Source organism: Haemaphysalis longicornis, unplaced genomic scaffold (genome assembly GCF_048455015.1).
Source record: "Haemaphysalis longicornis isolate Haplotype H1 unplaced genomic scaffold, Haemaphysalis longicornis Haplotype H1 scaffold_4, whole genome shotgun sequence".
Lineage (NCBI taxonomy): Eukaryota > Metazoa > Arthropoda > Arachnida > Ixodida > Ixodidae > Haemaphysalis > Haemaphysalis longicornis.
This window is the reverse complement of record NW_027526361.1, coordinates 158,648,567-158,672,261: the sequence shown is the minus strand read 5'-3', so window position 1 is coordinate 158,672,261 and position 23,695 is coordinate 158,648,567. Positions and strand designations below refer to the sequence as shown.

At 46.8% G+C, this 23,695-nt stretch overlaps 1 protein-coding gene across 2 annotated transcripts in view; it reads right to left on the bottom strand.

The window, feature by feature from the left end:
* The window catches only part of LOC144179471 (homeobox protein engrailed-2-A-like), a 159,989-nt gene extending 140,968 nt beyond the window's left edge, over positions 1-19,021 (bottom strand). For both annotated transcript variants that reach the window (XM_077707840.1, XM_077707841.1), the window contains exon 1: positions 18,591-19,021. In XM_077707840.1, coding sequence (XP_077563966.1) covers positions 18,591-18,987 — 397 coding nt within the window. In that variant the 5' untranslated portion in view covers positions 18,988-19,021. The remainder of the gene's footprint in view (positions 1-18,590) is intronic.
* Positions 19,022-23,695: the final 4,674 nt, after the last annotated feature.

Genomic DNA, 23,695 nt, shown 5'->3' with positions numbered 1-23,695 from the left:
CTTTTTTTTCTCTGCCGCCAAATGTACCGCCATACCGTACTTGGATACTTCCCTGTAGGCCACGGCTGCTGCTCCGCCGCGAGTCATGGGTCGAGCTGGCCGAGTGGTGCGCCCCTGTATAACCCACTGCACAGTGCCGCATGCCGGAGAAAAAAAAGTATATATATATATATATATATATATATATATATATATATATATATATTGCGCTGCTGAGCACGAGGTCGCGGGTTTGATTACCGGCCGCGGCGGCCGCTTTTCTGACGGAGGCGAAAAGCAAAAACGCCCGTGTGTGCGAGATTTCGGAGCACGTTAAAGATCCCCAGGTGGTGAAAATTAATCCGGAGCCCTCCACTACGGCGCGACTCATCGCCTGCGTTGCGTCGGCGCGTTAAACCCCAACAATCAATCAATATATATACATATATATATATATATATATGACAAACACACGTCATTCGGCCCTAGTAAATATTTCGGAAAAAAGCCGAATAGCACTGGCAAGGACGACTGCAACCTTGATACGTATATATATATATATATATATATATATAGCGAATCAGGATAGGAAATGAGGGGCTCGTTGATAATAAGACAGAAATAAGAATTGGCAGTCAAGAAGACCTCGGAAAGCAAAGGGGAGGATGTAGTAGCTCAAGATAAAGAATGTGGAAAATAAGAAAGTCGAGAAAAAATGCCCGCCAGGTGGGATCCGAACCCACGACCTATATATATATATATATATATATATATATATATATATATATATATACATTATTAATTTAAGTAGAAAGAAAGACAGAAAGAAAGAAAAACACGCGCCCAGAGTGGGGACCGAACCCACACCTTTCGATTCGATCTCGAATGCCTTACCAATTCGAGAACTAATCGAAAGGTGTGGGTTCGGTCCCCACTTTGGGCGCGTGTTTTTTGAATATCCTGTCCAAAACGCTTCAGTTAGCAACAGCGATTGAGTATAAAGTCTACAGAAAACTTTCTGTAGACAGCTTACAGAAACGTTTGAGTTCAAACACGGTGGCCAATGGTTGACAAAAAGTTGGTAGGCTGTTGCTAGGAGGTCTGTAGACAGTAAGTAGACAGTCTACTCAATGTTGGTAGCTTTTGTCGACTTTTGTCAACAAACATTGAATTCAAAGTTGGTAACAATTTTTATGAGGGAAAAGGGGAGTTCCATTGTTCCTTTAGGGGACTAACTGCAAGCGTTGCCACAACCATTAGTCCCCTACGGGAGTAAGTGCGAGGGGACGAACGGTTACCCTCCAAAACCTTTCGTCCTCAGCGGACGAACGGTTGCTCCTTTCCGTTACCCCCCCGGGAGGCGAGCTAGGAGCAGCGAAAAAATAAAATACGCTGGCGGGGAATCGAATCACTGCCCCTCGCAACACTAACCCGATGCGCTACCGACTAGGCCACGAGACCTATTTTTTGTATTTATTGCCTGTCTTTGACAATCCACAACACATTACATCTCAACATTGGAAATATGTACACATACAAGAGCTGGACTTGCCAGCCACTACAGGGCTCATTTTGTCCATTTAAAATGCCCTCATATTGATTAGTTGCTCTATTTGCGGCAGCCAATCAGGTAGTTCCTGGTGGAACTTAATAACTTCAACAAATCGCCCAATGCTCTCTTTGAAATACTCCCTTGCACATCAGCGCATCAACATCATTGTACAACCTTGCTGGACGAGAGCCTCATATACTACGGAGGCCGAGTGCCATGACTAAATCGTAAGGCACTCCATCCTCATTGTCTATTGCAAGGACGTTTACCGTGAGGATCTAGTGGAAAATATTTGTGTAATGTCCTCTGTAGCCTCTGTAGCACATCCCAAAAATATACTTCCTCCCAACAATGCAAAAATACATGATCTATTGTCTCGGGAGATTTACAACTAAAACAATCTGTCCCACATGGTACGAATAACCCCCTTTCTTCCATAAACGTTCGTACTAATAATGTTCCTGCATGTAACCTAAACATAAAGGATTTGACCCCTGGTTGAATCGGCATTCTTTTAACCCTCTTCAGCACATCGCTACCGGGCCTTCCACAGTACATAGCCCTGTACATGGGAACAGGGTATACAACATCGACAATATCATGGTACAATTTCTTACGCGCAACTGTGCTTTTGAATACTCTTTTGAAAATCTTGCGTTTAAAAACTTAACGCTGGCCAAGACCTCCTTAAAATATCCAAAGATACCTCCCGTCATGTATTCAGTCGTAATCACAAAATCGGGGAGAACTCGGCCTACTCTAATCCTTGTAACCTATATTGTAACTTATCAATGGAAGAAACCTCTAGAATAAAGGTTACAATGGAACCATTTTGATGTTTGCTTTATCCTAGTCCGTTCTACCAGACTCCGTCGAGTATGACACAAGTGGAAATGAAGTCGGATTTTAGTGGAAACAACGGTATGAAGATGCGAAAACTGGAACATATCTATTCAAACATTCTATGTAAAGATGGCAACCAGGCCTGCACAGACAAAAAGTAGCTTCCAATGATTCACCTTTAAAAATGCCACGTCTTTCTTCAAGTAGTGTTATAGTGTTTTATACTTCCTACCGTATGTTGCCTCATGCTTAGCGACTCTTTCTATCAGTTTGTTACTGCATGTAGATTATAAATTAACGTAACGATGTCCTAAGCATAAAGCTGTGTACTCTTTCATCAACTGCATCTAGTCTATTACGTGGGTTGTTTTGCTGACTACAACAGAATATTACAAAAAAGAGCTCTTTAATAAATATCCACTTGTTAGTGACTGCTCGTGTTGTGTTCTTCTCTTCGTCTTATCAAGTTTGTGGTGTTCTGTCATTATAAATGTATACGAACTGGCCCAGCAGTCAACCCTTTTGCATTTTAACCTAAATAACTGTTTCGGCCATTACAGGCACAGAGAGTCTGTTTTGGACCTCCTGGAAATGACACTTGAAGATCGGTGCGAACTCTACGTGGATCTACTTAAACAACACATCTCGATGGAAAAACTTGTAAGTCTGCGGTGCGTTGTTACTAATAACAGAAAATTAAAACACGGACAAAAACACTTTACTTTATAGTTTAGAATACATGCCCATGTTAGTACGTATCATTTGGTGTCTTTTTCTTCTCGTATTCACCGTTTATACATGTACGGGTTTTTGTTTTTATTTGTTGTTATGCTCTACAAATTGTAAGTGTTGCACTTTAAATCATGCTGTGCCAGAATGGGACTGACACAGGACGCTCAGTGGAAAGACAAGTGTGTCCACGGCCGTTTCTTTATTTTTTTATATAAGTGACCTCTATTATCAACACACCCTGTCAAGCCAGCTCTTGCGAATATTTTTGTACCCCCCTTTTCTTTTCTTTTTTTTCTTTTTCATTTTTTCGGCCTGCAATGTACTTCGGCGATGTCACGTAAACTATATCATTTTGTATGTGTGTGTAGCAAGGCTGCTACAGTTGCCTGCAACTACGTTTCTATATAATTGCCCGTTGCTGCCATGTGGCTGGTGGGCCCGTCAAGCTGCTTTGGCAGCTTTTTTCATAAGCCCTTTTCATGTTATCAATGTATAAATGGGCAAATAAACTTTATCTTTATCTTTATCTATCTTCATCTTTACTGAAATGAAAGACTTTTCGGCTTTTACAGGGGAGCCTTGTTCAAAATAAAATTGTTATTACCGGAGGGGGGAGGGGCGGAGGGTATGACGTTCGCTGTGTTTCCTGCTGCACTATCAATGATTCCACATGAAGGTGCGGAAGTGGTTGTTTTTTTTCTGTTCCAAATGTACGTGCAGCACCCAAGTTTGATCTCGTGGCCCAAAATTTCTGCCTGCTCTGGGTGAGTATGCAGGAACATCGGGCGACATAAACTGAACACGGCACGATGAAATTCGGGTGGGTTGGCCGGTATGACTACCGTAGCTTCGCTTGTTCTTAACTATGTCGCAAAAGTACTCTGTGTAATGATGAACAAACTGCTGTGAAATTACTCGAAATTACGTAAATTACTGTACCTCTGGTGTGACCCGGCCTTTCATTCAATTCTCTAGTTTGCATCTTTATTTCCATGCAATGTAATGATAGTGCTTCACATGCCTGTGGTTTGGTATTGGGGCTTATGGTGGCACTAAATTTTGTTCTTTTTCCACTATTTTCTGTAGATGGCTTTGCAAGGTGGGGAAATCTAACTGACGGCCGCTCAAATATATACCTGCATCTACGGCAGCAGGCAACAAGTTATTCAGATGGCCTCTGGAAATCTTCAGTGTGCCCTGATTTCATGCCTGCTTGCGTACTACATAAAATGCCAAGCGTATGTGTTCGCATTTTCCCAAGGGCTTGTTTTCGTGCAGAAAATTTATATGCCAGGAGAACTATCGTCAAAAAGACAGATTGCAATTCGCCAAAAAGCTTGTTAGTGCTGCAGAAAAACGATAACTTAGTGTGGGAATCTACAATTCAGATGTAATTGAAATAAAAAAACTAAGAACGAAGTGTAAAATGAATTCGTAAAGACGAATAAATTCCGAGTGTGAAGTTAGACTCTGGGTGACACGGAGAATGCAGCGCTAGCGAATACAGCCCTAAATACTGCTTTGTATGAAACAGTGATTTTATAATAAATATTCTTTCTACTTCCTTGTCTCGTCCACAATTTGTTCAATGGCAGTATCCACACAATCCAAAATTTTGGACTACTTTACATACATCCGCGCAAGTATTAGAGTGAAAAATCTGTATATTAGGCCGTGTTTGTAAAGTGGATCCCGCAGCGTTTATTTAACAGGTACAATAAGGATATATGACTAAAACGTATTCTACCTTATATAGAAGTATAGGAAAAGCCTAATACTCGTTAAGGGACAATAATAAGATTAGAGTGGTTCGCAGCTTTGGTGCTTTTTAAGTAATAGTCCTCATGTGTTATTCCCTAAATATGGGTACTATGTATGTTCTCTAATACTCATTCCAAACTTATGAAAATGCACTCCGGTAGTGTGTGCAAACACAAGTTTATGTTATCACAGCTTTGGCGTCATTTTGAAGTATGTTATCAAGTGCGTCTCATCTGGCTTATTTAATGAAATGTGGTTTCACTAAAGCTTAACTTCATTCCTGCTATATAATATAAGAGGTTTCATGCATGCGTGATGCTCGTTTCTTAAACGGCACAAAGCTGATGCCAACATCAAATTTAGTCATGCCTGTTCATATGCCTCAAGCGTTGCCAATATTCTCAAAGATTTTTGAGTGATAACTTGGGCAATGACTATCGAACGGGTCATCTTATGCATATACATATGGATGTATATAGGTATATTAAGAGAATATTTTCGAGCTTTGTGGTGCCGCAATTTTACTAATTATAAAAGTAACGTTTATTTTAGTATATCTTTATTGTAATGTTTGCACAGCCGCAATAGTGGCCGGCAGTTTATTGAAGGGACGTACAAAATACACTCGAGGCTCTCCGAGTTGAGACTGCGCAATGGAGAGCGTTGTTGCACATATCGTCTTCCACTGACGCACTGTGCGTTTACCGCGCCCGAAAGGCACCATCGGAGGTTCGCCACAGTGACGTCGGCGGAAACGCGCTGATATGCAGCATAACACCTTCCAGGTATGTGGCCTTGCACGGCGGTAGATGTCACCTATACAAAGGTATACATGCTGAAAGCCAGAAAGTAACCTATAACTCAGTAACCCTTACGTGTATACTTATATAGGTAAAGGTTACTGAGATATAGGTTACTTTCGTACCTTATAAATTATAGTTTACAAAAATTCGAAAATGTATACTTCTATTAAGGGTTACCCAGCTTAGAGTGTAGCCTTAATTGACACACTGTACGAATAAAAGGTCCCTTACCTCTCTCAAAAAATGAAATCTATTTACTAGTTGACGCACAAATAAATGCGCTAGCCCCACTCCTCCATCTTTCACACGCCTAAAAAGGTTATTACGACTGCACGTCTCCCAATCCGAGGCCCAGACAAAAAAAGCGAACACTCGATGCAACTTTTGCACGTTCGTGCGTGAGCAGTGCACCACCTGCATCACATACCACAGTTTGCATACTAGGAACAAATTACACACGGTCGCCCTAGCAAACGTGAACAAATAAGCCCCTTTCCATTTGTCCGCTTTCGCGCGAGTTTCTTTCGTCTGTTCTCGCCAATATGGTTCGCTATCCCTATAAAACTGTAGGGGGGCTCCCAGATACCCAGGCTACGTTGGCAAAAACGCTTTGGGTGGATTGCCATTCGCCATGCCCGAAACCAAGACATTTTCTCCAATTTACTAGGCTTACGGTTGTGGTACTGAACCGTTTGGTGACCTGCCCCACTCTATAAATGCTCTCTTTGTTTTCACAGAATACAGCAATGTCATCCGCATACGTCAGCAGTTTCACTGCGGTCTCCAGGAGGCGGAATCCACGAATCTCGACGCCTTTTTGGATACGCAAACACAAAGTTTCAATGTAAATACAAAACAATAGTGGGCTGCGTGTGGCATCCTTGGCGCACCGAGCGTTGCACGTCAATGGGCGCTCCCAATGTCTTATTCACCACTAACCGCGTAGTGCAATTTCGGTACGCCAGAGCCCATCTTTGATAACAGAACCTAGATTGATATCAACCGGTATTCAAAGCAACACTTCATGTGACACTCAATCAAAAGCCTTCTCGAGATCCAGCTGAAGAACCGCGACACCTACTTTTGCGGCATGGCTACACTCCAGCACGCACCTGGCCTTGCGAATGTTAGTACATATAGATCTTCCTCGTATACCGCAGGTTTGATGAGAGCCTACTATGTTATGGATCACTCCCTGGAGTCTACTTGCTCATATTTTTATAAAAACTTTATAATCAACATTCGTGAGTGAAATGGTCCTGTATGAAGTCGCATGTTTAAGTTTTTCCCCATCCTCTGTTTTTGGGATTAATATCATGTGAGCGGATCCATAAGAAGCCGGCAGGACATTCAAATTACGTGCAGAAAATGGGCAGTCGAGTGCAAAACGCTTGAACTATGAATTGCCGCCGCTGTGTTTATTGCTGGCGTCGGAATTCCTAGCGATGAAACTGCCTGCAATTCATGCGCTGCTAACTGTAGACATTATTGCTGACCTTCGACTGCAATTAGACGCTCACAAGCATAGTTTTTCTTCATCAAAGAAAAGAAAACCGACCACCCTCGACGAGGCATGAGGCTGAATGTTCTAAGGACGCACCCGCTTCGGCAAAAAAGAAACAAGTTCCCAATGTTCGCAAGTTTCCCCAGATTTCTTTGGTATCGTATGTGGGAGTTGATGGTTGTCTGTGCGAGAGGAATAATAGGAGGACAGGGCTGATGTTCCTGCGTAGCCGAAACAAATTGCGGCGCTGCGGACTTCTTCAACTAGCGTTGGTTGACGGGACTGGAAAATGCCGTCGGGTCTTACACACAAAACACAAGTTAGCCTGAATGGGCGTTTCTTGGTTGGAATACGTCTTTTAAACTCCTCACGACAGGCGGCCTGCTCCCACGTGTGGTAGTATGATGGTGGAAAAACTGCCAGTTTACACCGGGGGCCACAAGCCGTCGTAAATAAGCGCATTTACCACGGTTGTACCTCTTCACAAAACGCAGTATCTGGCTGTGATTACTGCGTTTGTCCTAATGGGAGTATTAAAAACTCCCACGCCTCCTCCATTTCCTTCTCCTCCTCCTTCACCCCTTCCTCCTCTACGCCTCCTTACAAAATGGCTGCCAGTTGGTGTCGTGTGTCGTGTGAGCTCCAGCGTCCCCGAAAATTTATTGCCGGTGTGAACTTGCGACCGCACGAACGGATGTGAAGTGCTTCCCAACGACCGAAGCTCGTTGCGAACATTGTGGAACCAGCCTGGACTGACGTGCGGCGGACTGCAACGTCGCCTCCGTGTCACCGACCTTCGAGCCGACGGAATACGCCAGCGAGCCGACGCGAGGCCTAAATGCAGTGATCGCTGAGAGTGGCTTGTTAAAAACAACGCGGTTGTGCCTCTGCGAGGTGGTTGAAGGTAAGACTTTCACGTTTTATATTGTACGCAACATTTTGGGAGACTTGTGCCCCTTCTAGCGTCGAATAAACTAAACGTGTTTCCCGCGCCACTGCACGGGCGATTCTCCGCCACTGGAGGTGAGCGTTGTGCGTGAAAGACGGCACCATGCCCGGAACGTCATTGGGGAGGCCGAACAGTGTGAAAGCAATGCGTATTTGCGCGGGTCTCGAGCAGAACACTCACTCATTCACACTCGCAAGCAGAATGAAAACTGTCCGAACTCTGGACGGCTGTTGTTAGGCTGTGTCTGTGGCTTACTGGCAGGCGAGGGTGAAGTTGGCCGGTCAAACGTCGCAGGGCGGCCGCGGCCGCTTTTCTTGAGAAGTAGGTGTGGTGCCAGCCGCGCCTGCTACGAGGAGGGTGACTGCCGCGTGCCGCCGGCGATTAATTGCCTTCACTGTAAAGGGAGAAGGTCGGGGCCCCGTGGGAGCTCTCCGTACGCTAGGCGCGTGTAACTATAACCAGTACACGCCATTCGAGGGAGCATTCTGTAGAGTCGACAGACGACTGCTTATTTTATTTAATTTTTTTTTGAAGGGGGACAGGCGCAGGCGTCACACCGACCGAAATTTTTCCTTAACTTTCGGTGAGGGGAGAGAGGGGCAGTGCGGGTGGTAAAACCTGAAGCTCGTTCCCAGAACACTACACGCAAGGAAAAGAGGGAAAGGAAGCATTTTGAGAAGTTGGTCGCCACAAGGGTCGCGCACTTTTTTGAACAGCAGAACACTTCGTTTTGACGAACTAGTGAGCGCAGGTGTCTCGGACAGAAGTGCAATTTTGCGTAGCTTTAAACAAACATTCAGCCATTACTGAAAGTTGGACACAAGAGTGACAAGTTCAGCGCCTTTACAGTGCCGTTTCTTTTTTTTTCAGGTCAGATGCCCAATATGCTTATGTATTTGTTACCGCAGATTTAAAGCGTTTTGCTATCCCTCTAATGAATGTGCTGTTGTGGCTTCCAGGGGAACGTGCCAGGGGGTGCGGCAACGTCAGCGTTTGGGAGGCAGGTGCAAGCAAACAGCGCACCGACACCATGCTGACCTCATTGTTTGCAAATGGCTTAAATTTTTTTCGTTGAGGAGTGTTGTAGTAGATAAAGTTCTTACCAAGATACCTTGTGTTCTCGATGTAGGTGTTTTGTTGATTCAGTGTCTTTGTTGTCTTATTAACGTGTTCACACGTATATTGTATTCATGTAATTTTTATGCAATAAATTGACTGTGCAGAAAACAAACTTTTCATGTTTCGCCATTCAACGTTTGAAGCGGAAAAAGACTAGAAATTACGTGATCCCCAACGAAAAATAAAAATGCGGCCTGTGCCCTTATTAAGAACTCCCAAATACAGTAATAAATTCCACTGCAGCGCATATATATGAAGCGCACAAAAACACAAAAAAAAACCACGAATGCAGGTCAACACTGCTCCCAATGCGCCCCCTGAAAACTCCCAGTTGGAGGAAACAATACACTCCCAATGGTACCCCTGGAAACTCCCATTGTAGTGGCAGTAAAATGAAACTCCCATATGCTACTGAAAAAACTGCCGAAATAATGGGAGTAAGGCAAAACTCCCATTGGAAGGAGTTTTGAAAACTCCGAATTGGTACTGAGTTATGACACAAGCCATTTACTCCCATTCCGGCTTATTTGTGTTCTGTGTGTACGGCTCTTGCGGCATTGTCATTGCTTTTGTACAGAAGGCATTTATGTCCCGCTAATGAAATCTAAGAGCAAAGCGCTTACGTGTAGTCTGCGCTTACGATTTGCCGTTGTTGTCGTCGTTGTTGACATATGTGGGCCGGTATAAACACGTGTATTCACTGCCTGCCTCACTGTGTCATATGCGCGGAGTCTTTCATTTGCCCGTATTATCGCTAGCGAGCTGTAGGTGCGGGACACTTTGTAGTAACGTGAACAATTGAGGCGTTGGTGATATCGCACATCGCCGCTCCACGCCGGGAGCCGCCTCTTCAGTTAGACAATTAAGGAGCGTTTTTGTTATTTTAAAACCTGAATTTTGTTCCTAAGACACTATATGAAAGATTCTATGTTGGCAGATACGGTTGTTTGCAAATTATGAAACTGAAGAGACATATGCGGCAGGTCGTATAGCAGCGACGCCATTACAGGGGGGAGTAACTGCTCGGCGTTTCGTCCTCCCGTTGCTCTCTAGATCGGCGGGGACGAAGATTCACTCCGCGAATTATGCACACGGCACGCACGCTCCCACAGTTACTCCTTTTGAGGAGCAACGGTCACTCGACTAACAGCTGTGGTTAGTCCTTTTTGGCTAAGAGTGTACATGTTTATATATCCCCGCCTCTGCATGTATAGAAGGCCTCAAAAGGAGCCACACGTGCCCTTTGCGACATCGGCCAAGCAGCGCTGCTGCCCGGGGCATGCTAGTGAGGAGGGTGGACGTGTCCGGTGGAATTATCGCTGCGTGTAAGCGTGGCAAACGTAAAGTCAAGCTGCCGAGCACATGCGAGACGCGTGCCCCGCATCGCGGACTTGCAAGTAAAACACGCCTCCGCGAGCGTGTACCCCGGAGTGACGCTTTGGAGACGTCCCCCGAGGGCACGCATTGCAAGTTGCCGTCCTCGGAGCCGGAATAGAGCCGCAATTCTCCGCCAGATAAGATAAGACGCCTGCCGCACATGTCGCCCCGCAGGTGCCGGCGCTGTATATACACCACTCGACTAGGGCCTCGCTATATTACTTTCGTGGCCATTAACCGTCACGTTTTTCGAGGCGCCTATTTTTTTCACAGGTCACTTTGAAAAGAGAGAGGGAGAGAGAGGAGTCGTTGAGAGCACCAACTTGTGATACATGTTTGAGTAGACTATGTGTTATGAAATAAAAAAAAGAAAATGCCAAGTGGAGCTACGCCTGCGCTATAAGCGAGACGAGGGCTGCGAATTAATTTCGACCATCTCCTCAATGGGAAAAGCAGCCACCCCGGCAGGGACCGAACCCGCATCCTCAGCAGCACGTCTAGCTTAGCCACTGCGTGGCGGGTTGGTTTACGAAAATATACGATTATTAACCCCGGCAAAGAAAACACGTGGTGCTGAGCACGAGGTGGCGGGTGCGATGTTCAACCACAGCTTTAGTGGTCACTGGGCGCAGTTAAAGCTGTCACCCAGAGCGGCAAGGGTCCCAGCTGGAGCTTTTGGGCGTACAGCGCGAGGCTCACGTGCACAAATATATGCACGCCTGGTTGCAAATATGGCTGCCATGACCGTGAATATCTGCCATATTTGCAACCAGGCGTGCATATATTCGTGCACGTGGGCCTCGCGCTGTACGCCCAAAAGCTCCAGCTGGGGCCCTTGCCGCTCTGGGTGACAGCTTTAACTGCGCCCAGTGACCACTAAAGCTGTGGTTGGCTGCCTCCCTGTTTAGGCGCATTCCAGCCGATTTAGGTGCGCGCAAGAGAGATCCGAGCGGGAAAAGAAAACATTTACCAACTTGCAGTAAAAATTGCAGGCGCTATTACATTATACATGGGATTTTATATGCTGAGCAAAGCAGTGTGGAGACGTTTAGCACCGACGATTCCGCTCGTTCATGCCGCTGGCAACATGTATGATGTGGTGAAATTCTTTTTCTTTGCCCTACTTACTTGACTTGTTGATGTCTGTATATGATATGACTAGTTATTGTGTAACTTTTGTTCGTTATTTTGGTGTGATTTCCTCTACAGCCCCCTTTACTGAATGCCCTGCTGGGCCTGTAAAGGTAGTCTGAATAAATAAATATATCTACCAGGTTCTGTACTGTGGGCGGAGAGCTCGCTCCCTACAAAACGCTCGAAACTGCCACTAGCGCCTCCTGGAAGCTTTGAAAGAAACTTTCACGCTGACCTCATCATGAGGACACCTTGGGGCTCTAAATGGCTGCGGCCGCACGTCGGTCGTGACGACCGCACGATGCATCTGGCTCGCCTGCAGTCGCACGTCGTGAGCCAAAGGCGCTCCTATTGATGAGTCGCGCGCCAACGCGGTGGCGCATGGTGCATATGGGAGCACGTGTTCGCCGCCAGGGGGGCATACCAGTAACATGGCGGCGGCGTCTGGGTGCGAAACGAAATCGTCATTTTCTACGCGGCACGATGAACCGCGGATGCGTTTCGTGAGCGTCGTGTATGCGTATACGCCGAGGTGCGAGGATCGGAGCTGCCGGACGTGCAATGTGGGACGCAGTCAAAACATAGAGAACGGTTATCGTTAGCGCATGCAGTGCGTGGCACGGAATGCAATTATTTCCTTCAAATGACTGTAAGAACAGGGCATTTTGACGTTTCGGCTGGGGACCGGGAACGTCAGAATAAATGTTGTGTCAGCGATTCAACCGCCAGGCAGTGTTAACTCTGTTCATTCACATTGAAGATGCTGTTTCACAGTTCGAGACATTCAGGACAGTAGCGGTCCCAGAGATCGGTTTTGGGGGGGCGATTTTTTTTTTGGGGGGGGGGGGGAGGGGGGGGGGGGGGCAGGCGAATTAAGAATTGCTCCCCTCCTTGCGCCGATTCTGCGGAGGTGGTGATAACCATGGAGGCGTGTGCGCGTATGCGGTGCAACCCGCTGTGATTTAACTTCGCGCAAGTGGAATGCTTAAAATTAAAAAAACTAAAAATAAGAAACTGAGGACCTCTTTGGGGGGGGGGGGCGACCGCCCCCTTCGCCCCCCCCCCCCCTTGGGACCGCCACTGATTCAGGAGCGGGTACAGCAACAGCGAAATACAGGCAACCTTTGCAACAAGGTGCATCTAAGCGGTTCCGTATGAACGGAAAGAACGAAAACGAAAGCAGCCTAAATTTGGCACGAAGGGCGAGATTTCAGGGGGTTATACCTGCGAGAGCTGGAGTTAGCAAAGGAATGGGCGCGTCAATGCAGATAACCTTATTCGCTATTTTGTGTGAAGTTGCGACATTTTCACAAGTACATCCTTGTTCGAGTGAGACGCGATAGACGGATCCCTGTGTCGAAGACGAAAATGCTGATCATATCGATTATTTATCGATTTTTAAAACTGATTCCAGTTGGGCTATCTCGCATGCGCAAAGAGGTGAGCAGACCACTGAGGCGCGTATTCGAGGATAGAATTTGTAGCACTTGACATTCACGAGTTGCGTCGTTTAGTGTTCGTTCCAGTTGTAGCCCAGTTTCCAAAGTGCTTTCGGGCAGAGTATGTTTGTGCCATTTAGGTTAAATGAAACGTGAAGCCAAGGGACTTGTTTTGGACCAAGAAAAAAACTAGAACAGTACCTTTTTACACAGCCAGTCGGTTCTACCTTTCTTACCCCGTTGACTGAACTTTTAAATCATTGAACAAAAATTGTGCAGCTGGAGATGATGACATAAAAGCTGTACCAGTTATAGCTGTTGCTGATCTCTTATGTGCTCCCTTACAGCATATCTATAATAATGCATTAACTACAGGTATTTTTCCAGACAAAATGAAAATTGCGAGAGTTGTCGTTTTACATAAGGGTGGTTCTCTTGCTAACATAAATAATTTTAGACCAATATCTGTACTTCCTCTACTTTCTAAAGTTCTGGAATATGCCCTTAAAACACGACTTACAAAGTTTCTGGACGGCCAACAATTACTTGTAAAAGAACAATTCGGATTCAGGGAAAAAAGGTCGACGGAAATGGCACTATTGCGAATAAAAGATAAGATATGCTCAAATATTGACTCAAAGCAGTCTTTTCCTCGATTTCAGGAAAGCTTTAGATTCTATTAAACATGATGTATTGTTTCTCAAGCTTTCCTACTACAAAATCCGAGGTTTAACCCTAGACTTGATACGTAGCTACCTAACTGACATATTACAATACTGTTGTCTAGATGGGCACAAGTCTCAACTACAACAGATAACATATGGGGTACGACAGGGTTCAATCTTGGGACCGTTTTTTTTATCGTGTATATAAATAATCTTGTTTTCATACCGGAAACTCCTGAGGCAATACTATATGCTGATGATACCAGCTTATTTTTTTCAGGTGATAATCTCGGTACTCTTGAAGCGGCCGCTAATAAATGGTTGGTGCAGTAATCAAGGTGGTTGGATTTAAATGAGCTCCAATTAAATGTAGGGAAAACTAAGTATGTTGTTTTCAAGAGCAGAAGCAAACCAGACAATTATCATGTCAACATTAAATTTCAGAATAATGCGATTGAGCAAGTATGTACATACAAGTTTCTTGGCGTCCTCTTTAATGAAAACTTAATCTGGACACCCCATGTGATCAAGATCCACGCAAGCATATCGAGATCAATCGCAGTTCTGTACAGAATAAGAAATTTAGTGCCAAACTGGCTGAAAGTACAACTGTACTACGCTTTAGTTCAGTCCCATCTCCATTACTGTTTATTAATATGGGGTACTACAACTAAGTACAATTTAGAAAGACTAGTGGTTTTGCAAAAGCGAGCGGTACGCTCCATAGAAAACCTACAACGAATGGATCACACAGCGCCATTTTTCTACAAACATAACCTGCTTACAGTTGGTCAGCCTTTTCACCTTAAACTTGCCATGCACATACGAAAGGAAGCTATATTGAGTCAAGCTACGAGTTTTGAATCTATAATTGAAGCAAACACCCAGTATGATTTACGACACAGCCGTTTTAGGACACCAGCCATTCGAACGAACTATGGAACACAGACACTAGCCTACTTGATACCCGATTTTCTGAACAAACATCCTGGTATATTCGATTGGATTAAAAATTGCTGTTCTGATTACAAATGTAAAAATAACGTTAAAATGTACTTGTAGATACTTGCACTCGCTCATAATTATTTTAAAAAAGCATACCGTGCAGCGTCTTCCGGTAACAAATATATGGTTCTCTTATGTGCTCTTGTAACTTTTCTTTTTGTTCTAATAAATGCGTGTGTGTGTTGTTTAACTTGTATGCCTAATGTGTAAAACATTATTCGAAATGTTATAATTACCTGCTAAACATTATGTAAAACACATCTGCATGCGTCATTGTTTTACTGCCTCGTTATTTGTCGCTCTTTATTGTATAATGAACTGCTAGCTTGCCTCGTAACACTTGAATTATCGTGCTTGTGTTGCTTTTCTTGCCAATGTACTGGTTATTTCGCTGCTGATTGCTCCAGTGCAATGTACTTTGGGTGTCAGGGCCCTAGTCAGGCAGCTTGTTGCCTTTAGCCCTCTCATCCTGGACAATGTACGTCTGAACGAAATCGGACTGGACTGGAAAAGACTTTATTTACAAAGATCCTGCAGTAGGCGGGGGCCGATTTACGGCTCCGCCTCAACGCGGCCTAACGTTGCATCCCCTTTCGCAGCCCTACTGAGCACTAGCTCCTTTCCGGAGCCCATGCCTTTCAAGCGCGGTGAAGATCTGCTGGATGGCCCATTTTAAATGCATAGCATTTTAGTAACTCACAATGTCACGCGGCGTTGGCGTGCGCTGTCGTAGTCCGCAAGCGCGCCTTGTCGTAGTCCGCGTCCGCAGCCAGGAAGAAATAACAGTTTCCGGCGCCCGGTTTCGAACCCATGACGCCGCGGGCGGAACGCAAGGTGCCCGGCGCACAACCGACCGAGCCACGAAACCGACACAGATTTCGATGCACCGAACGCGCCTTATATCCTTCACTCATTTCTCGTTTGTTTCGAAAGCGCCACAAGTTGTCCCGCGCTTCCAAAAGATGGCGACACGGGTCCCGCGATCAAGAGATACGACTTGCCGGCGCACCCCCTCGGAAATGCTGTGCATTTGATCGTGCCCCTCGCGAGGGGGATGTCTTTTTGATGTATATTGCTGGCTGACTCGATGGCTCCTTGAAGTTTCGCTGGATACTTCTCGAAACGGGCACTGTCCGGTTCGGTGGCACAGTCCCACATAACGTGCCACCGGTTGGCCGGTCCCTTCTTGCACACACACTGCACAGGGCCTCGGGGTATTCGTCCGGGAACATCTGATGTAACGCTGCCGGTGATGTGACCGACGCTGTCTGCAGTCTTCTTAGCCACACTGCTTCCTCGCGACCCAGGGACCGATGTGGCGGCGGGTACGCCCGTCTCGAAAGCCGCATGTTCTTGAGTGTTTCGCCATAGCCTCTCGCTCGGTCCTTGGTCTCCGACCACCATTCGCACTCGGGACGACTCTCCACATTGGGAGCGCGGTGAGTAATAGCGCGCGCCTCCCTGTGGTTGGGTGTATTCGGAGAGCATTCACCCGCGTGCGCAGGGATCCACCTTACTTCTACTCTTCTTTCTTCCTGCGCAACCACTCGTTCGATTATCTTGGCTGCCTTGTCACTGATCCGGCCGTTGGCTAGGTTTCGTGCGGCTTCTAGCGAATCGCTTAGGACGGTGTCACACCCCGGCTCGGCCATTGCTAGGGCGATCTCCTCTGCTTCGGTTGCATTAACACACCGCATACTAGCTGACGTGGACACTTCCCCCGTTCTCGCATTGATGGTAACCGCTGCGTATCTGCCCTTTCCGTAGTATGCTGCATCCACGTATCTCGTTCTCGGGTCACCGCTGTACTGCTCGAAAATAATAAATAATAATAGTAATTTTCGTTAAGGTGTCCCATGTTGTGCCCGAACGGAAAGCGTATAGTAGTTGCATCTTGTTTGCAAATTCCATGAATAAAGTTTTCTCGAGGATAATTGCCATTTGTCACGTTGGTACAAAATGATAAAGTACCTCTGCAGGAACACCGGTGTTATCGAGGCGTATACAAACGGAGGTTCACATAATTAGGAATAGGAGCGGCAGAAGGACCCAGCCGTGCGGAACGCCAGACGTGAACTTAAGTCATGGCGACTGCGAACTGTTAAACGCGACAAGCGGAATCCTCAATGGGGCATGCTATTTCATCGCCCACGGGTTAAAAAAGCATTGTACCGATAAGAAAAGTTTCACAAATTCGTAGAAATGTCCCTAACACCCTAGCCAATCGCCTCTTTTAGATATACATCCCTTCTTTACTGAGATAAAAGATAAACAAGTGACGCATTTTGGTTTATCTGCTTTTTATTAGATGGCGTTGACTGTCTAGCAAGCAAGAGGTTTATTTTTTTATTTCAGTACAGTAGTGACACGCGTGTAAAATAAGCGAACTAGGCCACTGTGAACACTTGCATGTATTTGTAAGGTTTTTCACGTTGGCGCACGATGTTCTTTAAGCCCGTGGGTGATGAAGTTGTAAGTGCCATAGAAATGCCAACCGGTGAGTGCCCCCTAAATTTAGACAATCTGGCAACACCTGATTTCCGCGAAAAAAAGGCTTCCAACTTGAAGGTAAGCTTACTATGGAGTAGTGAATAAAAATGGAATCCAGCTTACCACGGTCGTTTAACCTCGAATTAATGTCACGTGTAGACCGTAATAACTGTGTGACTATCAAAAGCCGGCGTGAAAACAATTTTGATTTTTGGAGAGAAGGTCGTTAGTTAAACATGAGACTACGTGTTTGTGAGTAATGTGCCGTAGACGCTTAGAACATCTACAGGTTAACGACATAGACCAACAGGTCGAATCACTTACTTGCCGTCACATTTAAATACCGGAGCACCTTTGCACTTTTTCAAAATGTGAGGCACAATTTTTCTTTCAAATGATTTCTGAAAAACGACTTTATATCTTGCATATCTTTCACCATTGCGTTTCAAAAAGCGTGTGAGGGTTGTTATCAGGCCAGCACTATTAATTCTGTTTTCAGGTTAACAATTGCATGCGGCTAAACTCATCCTTCTGGCCCAAAGCTGGGAAGGAAATGTTATAGGAAGGCTACACCGACACGCAGTTCGTGAGAACAAAAACCTCCGCTCCCTGCGGGCCCGAATGTTCGGCCCCGCATACACACGCAGGCGTGCGCGACGTTCATCGCTCTGTGCACCCGTATCGAAGTTGACGGCAACGTTGGTGCGGTTTTCCAAGGGAACATATCACCGCTGCGATGAGCGCTTTGCTAAGACCACAGTGTTTTGTTGTCAACACCCGATGCTTAATATTGCCAGACGGCGGCCACAAAATCATCAACGCGAGCTGTCCATGGGCGGGCTTGCCCCTCCACGTCCTTTGTACGCTTCCTTTCCATCAGAACGCGCTTGGGTGGCCGCACCAGCTGTTCGAGTGCGCATCTGGGCTACAAGGAAAACGACGCACATTGGCAGCCGGCGTGTCGTCCATCTCTCACCATTTCGAATAGCTTGCGAAGGCACAGCCCGCGTGTACGGCCGCGGAGCGAGCTTTTGCGCGACTCTCGCTTACGGCATCGCACGAAAGCTTGGGAAATGAGACGGACGCGGTTGAAAGCAGAGCGGACACCAGCGGTCGCGAGATGCGCCCAAAGGCGAGCGTTTCGGCCTCCGGGTCGGCCGGAGGCGTGAAAACAGCCCCGCAGAGCGAGGATTACAGCGGCATCCGCGCATGGCGTGCACGGCGAGAGACAGGCTCACCCGAGGACGGTCGGTCCGAGTAGCGCGTGCAGTAGACCCAGGCGGGCCACAGCAGGCCCTGCTGGTTCGGCCCGGGAGACGTCGGAGGCGGCTTGCTGGCCTGCCGGTCATCCTTGCGCGGCTCCTTGGCGGCCGTCACTGCGCCCGCAATGCCGGTGCGGCCGGCGGCCGCGGGCCCGAACTCGGACGACAGGATCCTCTCGATGGAGAACTTGAGCGGCGGCGCCGACCCGGCCGACGCACCGGTGGGCGCCGCCTGCGCCGCCTGCTGCTGCTCGCGGGGCTGAGCGCCGTCGGCGGTCACCTTGAGGCGCCGCTCGGAGGAGGCCGGCGAGCCAGGGCGGCCGGGGCTCGGCGCCCGCTGCTTCTCCAGGTCCAGCGCCATGGGCGCGCGCATCCAGGCACCACGCAGCACGCACAGCAGCCCTGCTCGGCCGCCACTGCGCTCCAACAGCCGGCCGCTCGCCCAACGCCCGCCCCGGCCGCGCCCCCCTCCCACTTGAGCCCCTCCCCTCGATTTTTGACTTCGCCTTGCCCGTCTCCGGAGCTTCCTCCTCCCCGCCGTTTCCCCCGGCCTCTGGGCGTTGTCCTCTTCCTGCAGCCTCCCTTCCCCGCGACGAGGCCACGCCCGGCGGGTTGGTGGCCCCGCCTCCCGGCGGGCGGGCAGGCTGGGGAGAGCGCGCCCTCGCCGGCGAGCAGTGATTCGCGGTTCCCGAGGGGTTCCCCTTGGAACCGCTGCTGCCTCCGCGGTCGGCGGCCCGGCGGCGTCGCTGCTCTTGCCGGAAGGCGGGGTAATAATAGAGACCTTGCGGATTGATCACGCCGTTGACACACACCGCGCGGCCCGACATTCTTGGCTCGCTCCCTGGCGCCACCGAGAGCGTCACCCGCTTCCCCTGCCTCCGCACCAAGGGCGCCGCCGCCACCCGCGTCGTCGTCACCCTGGGCGGCGGATTCGGGGGACGCTGAGCACGTTAGCCCCGGCCAAGGCGAAGACAGACGAGAAAAGCGTTAGCCGGATAGGCGAGGAAAACGAGCATGTAGTTTTTTTTTTTTGCAAAACAAAGACACATAAAAGAGACGACATCAATCAATAAGTTAGCTAGCTCTAATAAAAAAATGCTGCAAATTTTCCATGAAAAGTTACACACAATTTCTGCAGCAGGAAGATTTGCCTAGTGCACAACAGTATCTGCGTAGCGTTTGATCGTGTGCATAGGACCCTCAGAATGCACTCTACAAAACTCTCAGGAAGCGCGAGGAAAAAAAGCTTAACATCCACAGGGTGTCCACAGTCCGCGCGCGTTGCGCTTTGCGGTACACTATGCAGGAGCTCTAATCCTGGTGTGGTTCGTGCACACGAACGGTCGACGCCCAAATTCGCGCGACCGCAAACGATGTTTTGGTTAAGGTCAATTTGGAAACATTTTTCGGTTGGTGCGGGAAAATATGCGCTCTAGAGGTTTTCGGCAGTATTACAAGCGTCCTGCTCCATGGAGACAATTGAAATGAAATTCTAAGCTGGCATTGTTCTGGTTGGGTGGTGCAATAAAGAGCGCAGAGAGCAAAGACGAGAAGTTGTGTGAGCGACGTAAAGAATAGAGTCTGTCCAAGAACAATTATGCTGATATTATACCCTCGTCTGTATACCCGTATGTGCACAAACTTGACAGTTTATGGTTTTAATACACGTATTACCTATGATAAAGATTACGTCACCAAAATTCGTTTGCAAGGTTCGACTGAAAAGGGACCGAAGTATCTCAATACGTGTGTTGCCTGCGGTAGTGTGTTTGCATAAAACATACACATTAAACTTTTTGACACCCTTTAAGGTGCTAAAAGGGTGCACTCGACATTTTTCACCCTTTTTGCACCAAAACATTGCTCCGGCACTAAGGGTGCCACGAATTAAGCGGTGTAACTCTTGACTTTTTTGCATTCTTGAAGGTGCTAAAAAGATGTATTGAACATTTTGCACCCTTTTTGCACCTTTTAAGCACCGAAATATTGCTCCGGCATCCTATCTTGAGGGTGCCACAATTTAGGGGTGTAACCAACAGTTTCACAAGGTGCTACGACCGTTAAAAGGGTGCTAAAAAGTATTTCTTCCCGATTGGGGTGTTACCACGGCACCCTAGTTAGGGTGGCTAAAAGAACGGTTTGTTAATTGGAAGCGTGCAAAATTGCACAAAAACAGGCTGAATGTTTAAACCGCACATTGCACTATTTCACCTCCCGTCGAGGGGTTTAAATATGAACTCTCCATATAGACCAGGGGGAATGCTCTACAATGGCTGTTCGTATACCCCCAAAAATACGCGAGCAGTGCATGAATTAATGTCATCATGTTTAGCATGCAGTGGCACTCCTAAATCGAAGCTGTGAAGTCTTCGGGCAGCGTTTCACATTTAATTATAAACAAACACCGAGTGATTTCAAACAAAAATTTTTATCACAAATATAAAAAAAATATTATTCCATCATTCAAAAAATATAGAAAAGACGACCATATACAGTCGAAAGTGAAGGCACTTAGTAAGTAAAATGGTTGCAATATCATGAGTTACTAAGTAAACATTCAGCTTATGGGTTCCGCAATGCGTATTTTAGCCTGAAGCTTGATTAGAAGACATGGGCTGCAAAACAAAGCAGGGAAAGAAAATACAGATTATATTATGCAAAAAGCTCGTCATAATATTTTACAGAAGAAATTTACAACTATTGCCTTGGGAAATCAAGAAAACTGCGCAAATCAATCTGAGACAATAAACCTAACAAAACAAACTTGATACATTTGCTCCGTCTTGTTCATTTACCCTTTTTGCACTAGCCCGTGCACTTCCGAATACATGTATATATATATATGCATATATATACACATTCATCGCAAGAAAGTGAAAACACCACACCACATCTTCAAGTTATGAAGCGGCGTTAAGTCTGGTCCATTGCTGCGCAGGAGACCTCATCGTAAGCAGGAAATCTCATAAAAATCAGGATTCATCACGAGTGCCGTAATTTCAGCCTAAATTTGTCTCCAAAAACTTCAAAATAATGAATGGCGGCTGTGTATGACAAATCGACGTGGTTCGGAGGCTGGAACAAAGAGCTCGGATATTAGCCAATTTAACACATTAGTTGGGCTAATGTGTTAAATACACATTAGTTGCTTCTCGCCGCGGGCCGTGAGCGCGTGCGACATGTGTGCATAAACTTTATTGACAGCTTTTCTGCGTTGTTTGCAGTGAACGCAAAACGAGGCTCCTTTATTCACTACGTTCTCTTGTCAACAAACCTTTCCAAAGCCAATAAAATATACTGCGACGCTCTTTTATACCCACGTTATACAAAACTACTTCCTTATAGTGAAGCCAGTGTGAAAAAGCTAATGAGTGAGTAAAAATACGTCTGCCGTTTCTCAGCACTTTTTCTTGCTGAACACCAATGCTGCAGGAAAACAGCAACCGGGGGAGCAGCAGCTGGAGAAGGCCGGCCATTGGGGGAACTTGAATTAATATGACAATGCACAACATAAAGGAAGGCTGCACTGCGGATTTTCCCGATACTGCAATGCATGATTTGAAATAAGAATTCCATTGAAGTATTAATACATAGAAGGTAAGGCAGAAGCCGCGTGGTAGATTTAGTTCTACAATTTTTGTCTCGCTCTCCTTCGGAATGGCACCCGCTCAACAATTCCCTGCAATGAGGCTTTTGCTTTTGGTTGTGGAAAGTAATAGCCGGCACGAGACGAAACGCACAAACGAGCTTCTACGCATATAACTGCATGCGTAGCATTATGTGTGCGGTGTAAAATGGGACGCAGTTGGTTAACCTTATGTACCGCATCACCGCATAAGTAACATGGACTAAGTACCTATTTAACCGCAGGCTGTAGCCATTTATACCTTCCTATGAAGCACTGAAAATTGTGCGCGTACTACACCGCTGCGAGGTGATGTCTGAGCTTTGAACAAAAACTGCCGCTTCTGCGACTCTTTGTAAACAAAATGCAGAACATGTAATAACCTTAACAAGTATTTCGTAATTCCCTAAAGCACCTCAAATTCTTCAGCACTATAGCAGTTATGACTTCGCCCGAACGGCAGAGGAGGAAACGGAAGACGTTTATTCCTTCTCAAAGTCAAGTAACTGCAGGTGATTCTGTAGTGCGCCGCCTCAAGTAAGCAAAATACCGTGGTGTTCGCGAACGCGGTTCGGGCGCCGCAGAACACCTGGAAATGGGTTCCTGAATTTTCTTCTTTTCCCTAAAGTACCCTTCTCTCGACATTTTTTAATGCTCTGTACGGCGTTGGAAAAGAAGCGGGATTTCGTTTTCTTCAAAGGACATCACTAATAATACGTCTTAGCTGCCTTATAAAAGCTCACTGCTGTAAGGCAGTTTTATAGATCTCGGCGAAGTTTATTAAATTTTATATGCGGTGTGCGCGTGTGTTTTAAACACCTAGAGCATCTTCGGTCAAGAAGCACCAAGTATATTGTTAAACAAAATGATTGCGCTAAAAAGGGACACGGACGGAGTGAGGACAGACACACACGGCTTCGTCCTCACTCCGTCCTCACACCTCACTCCGCGCGTGTCCATTTTTAACGCAATCATTTTATTTAACAATGGAGTACCAACGTGCCCAGGACGCTACCCTTACCCACGGAGCAAGAATTATTCAGGAGGCGCAACAGGGCTTGCTCCGGCGCCGCGCTAAAGTCACTGCGCTAGGCACGGCACCGACGCGCCCTCTGTCGCGAGGCGCCAAAGGGAAAATCCGCGCAGCGCGCTTTCCGAAGAGCTTCGCCGGTTCAAGGTCAGTCGGCGCATAGGCGGCTGCCGCAATGGGCAGACGCCCGCCAGAGGCGAGAGCGGCGAGAGTGAACATCTCGTGGCGAGGAGGCGGTGTCGGCAGTCGTCGTCTGCTCCGGGATTCCTTCTAGTACTTCGTTTCGAGCGCGGTACGGCATGTAAATAGGGCAGTATTTGTTAATAACTGCTGCTAAAATGTCCAGCACTTGTAATTGTTTATTTTACAGAAAAAAATCTGGCAATCTTTACAATATATTCTGTGACACTACAATTTTTGTTCGTA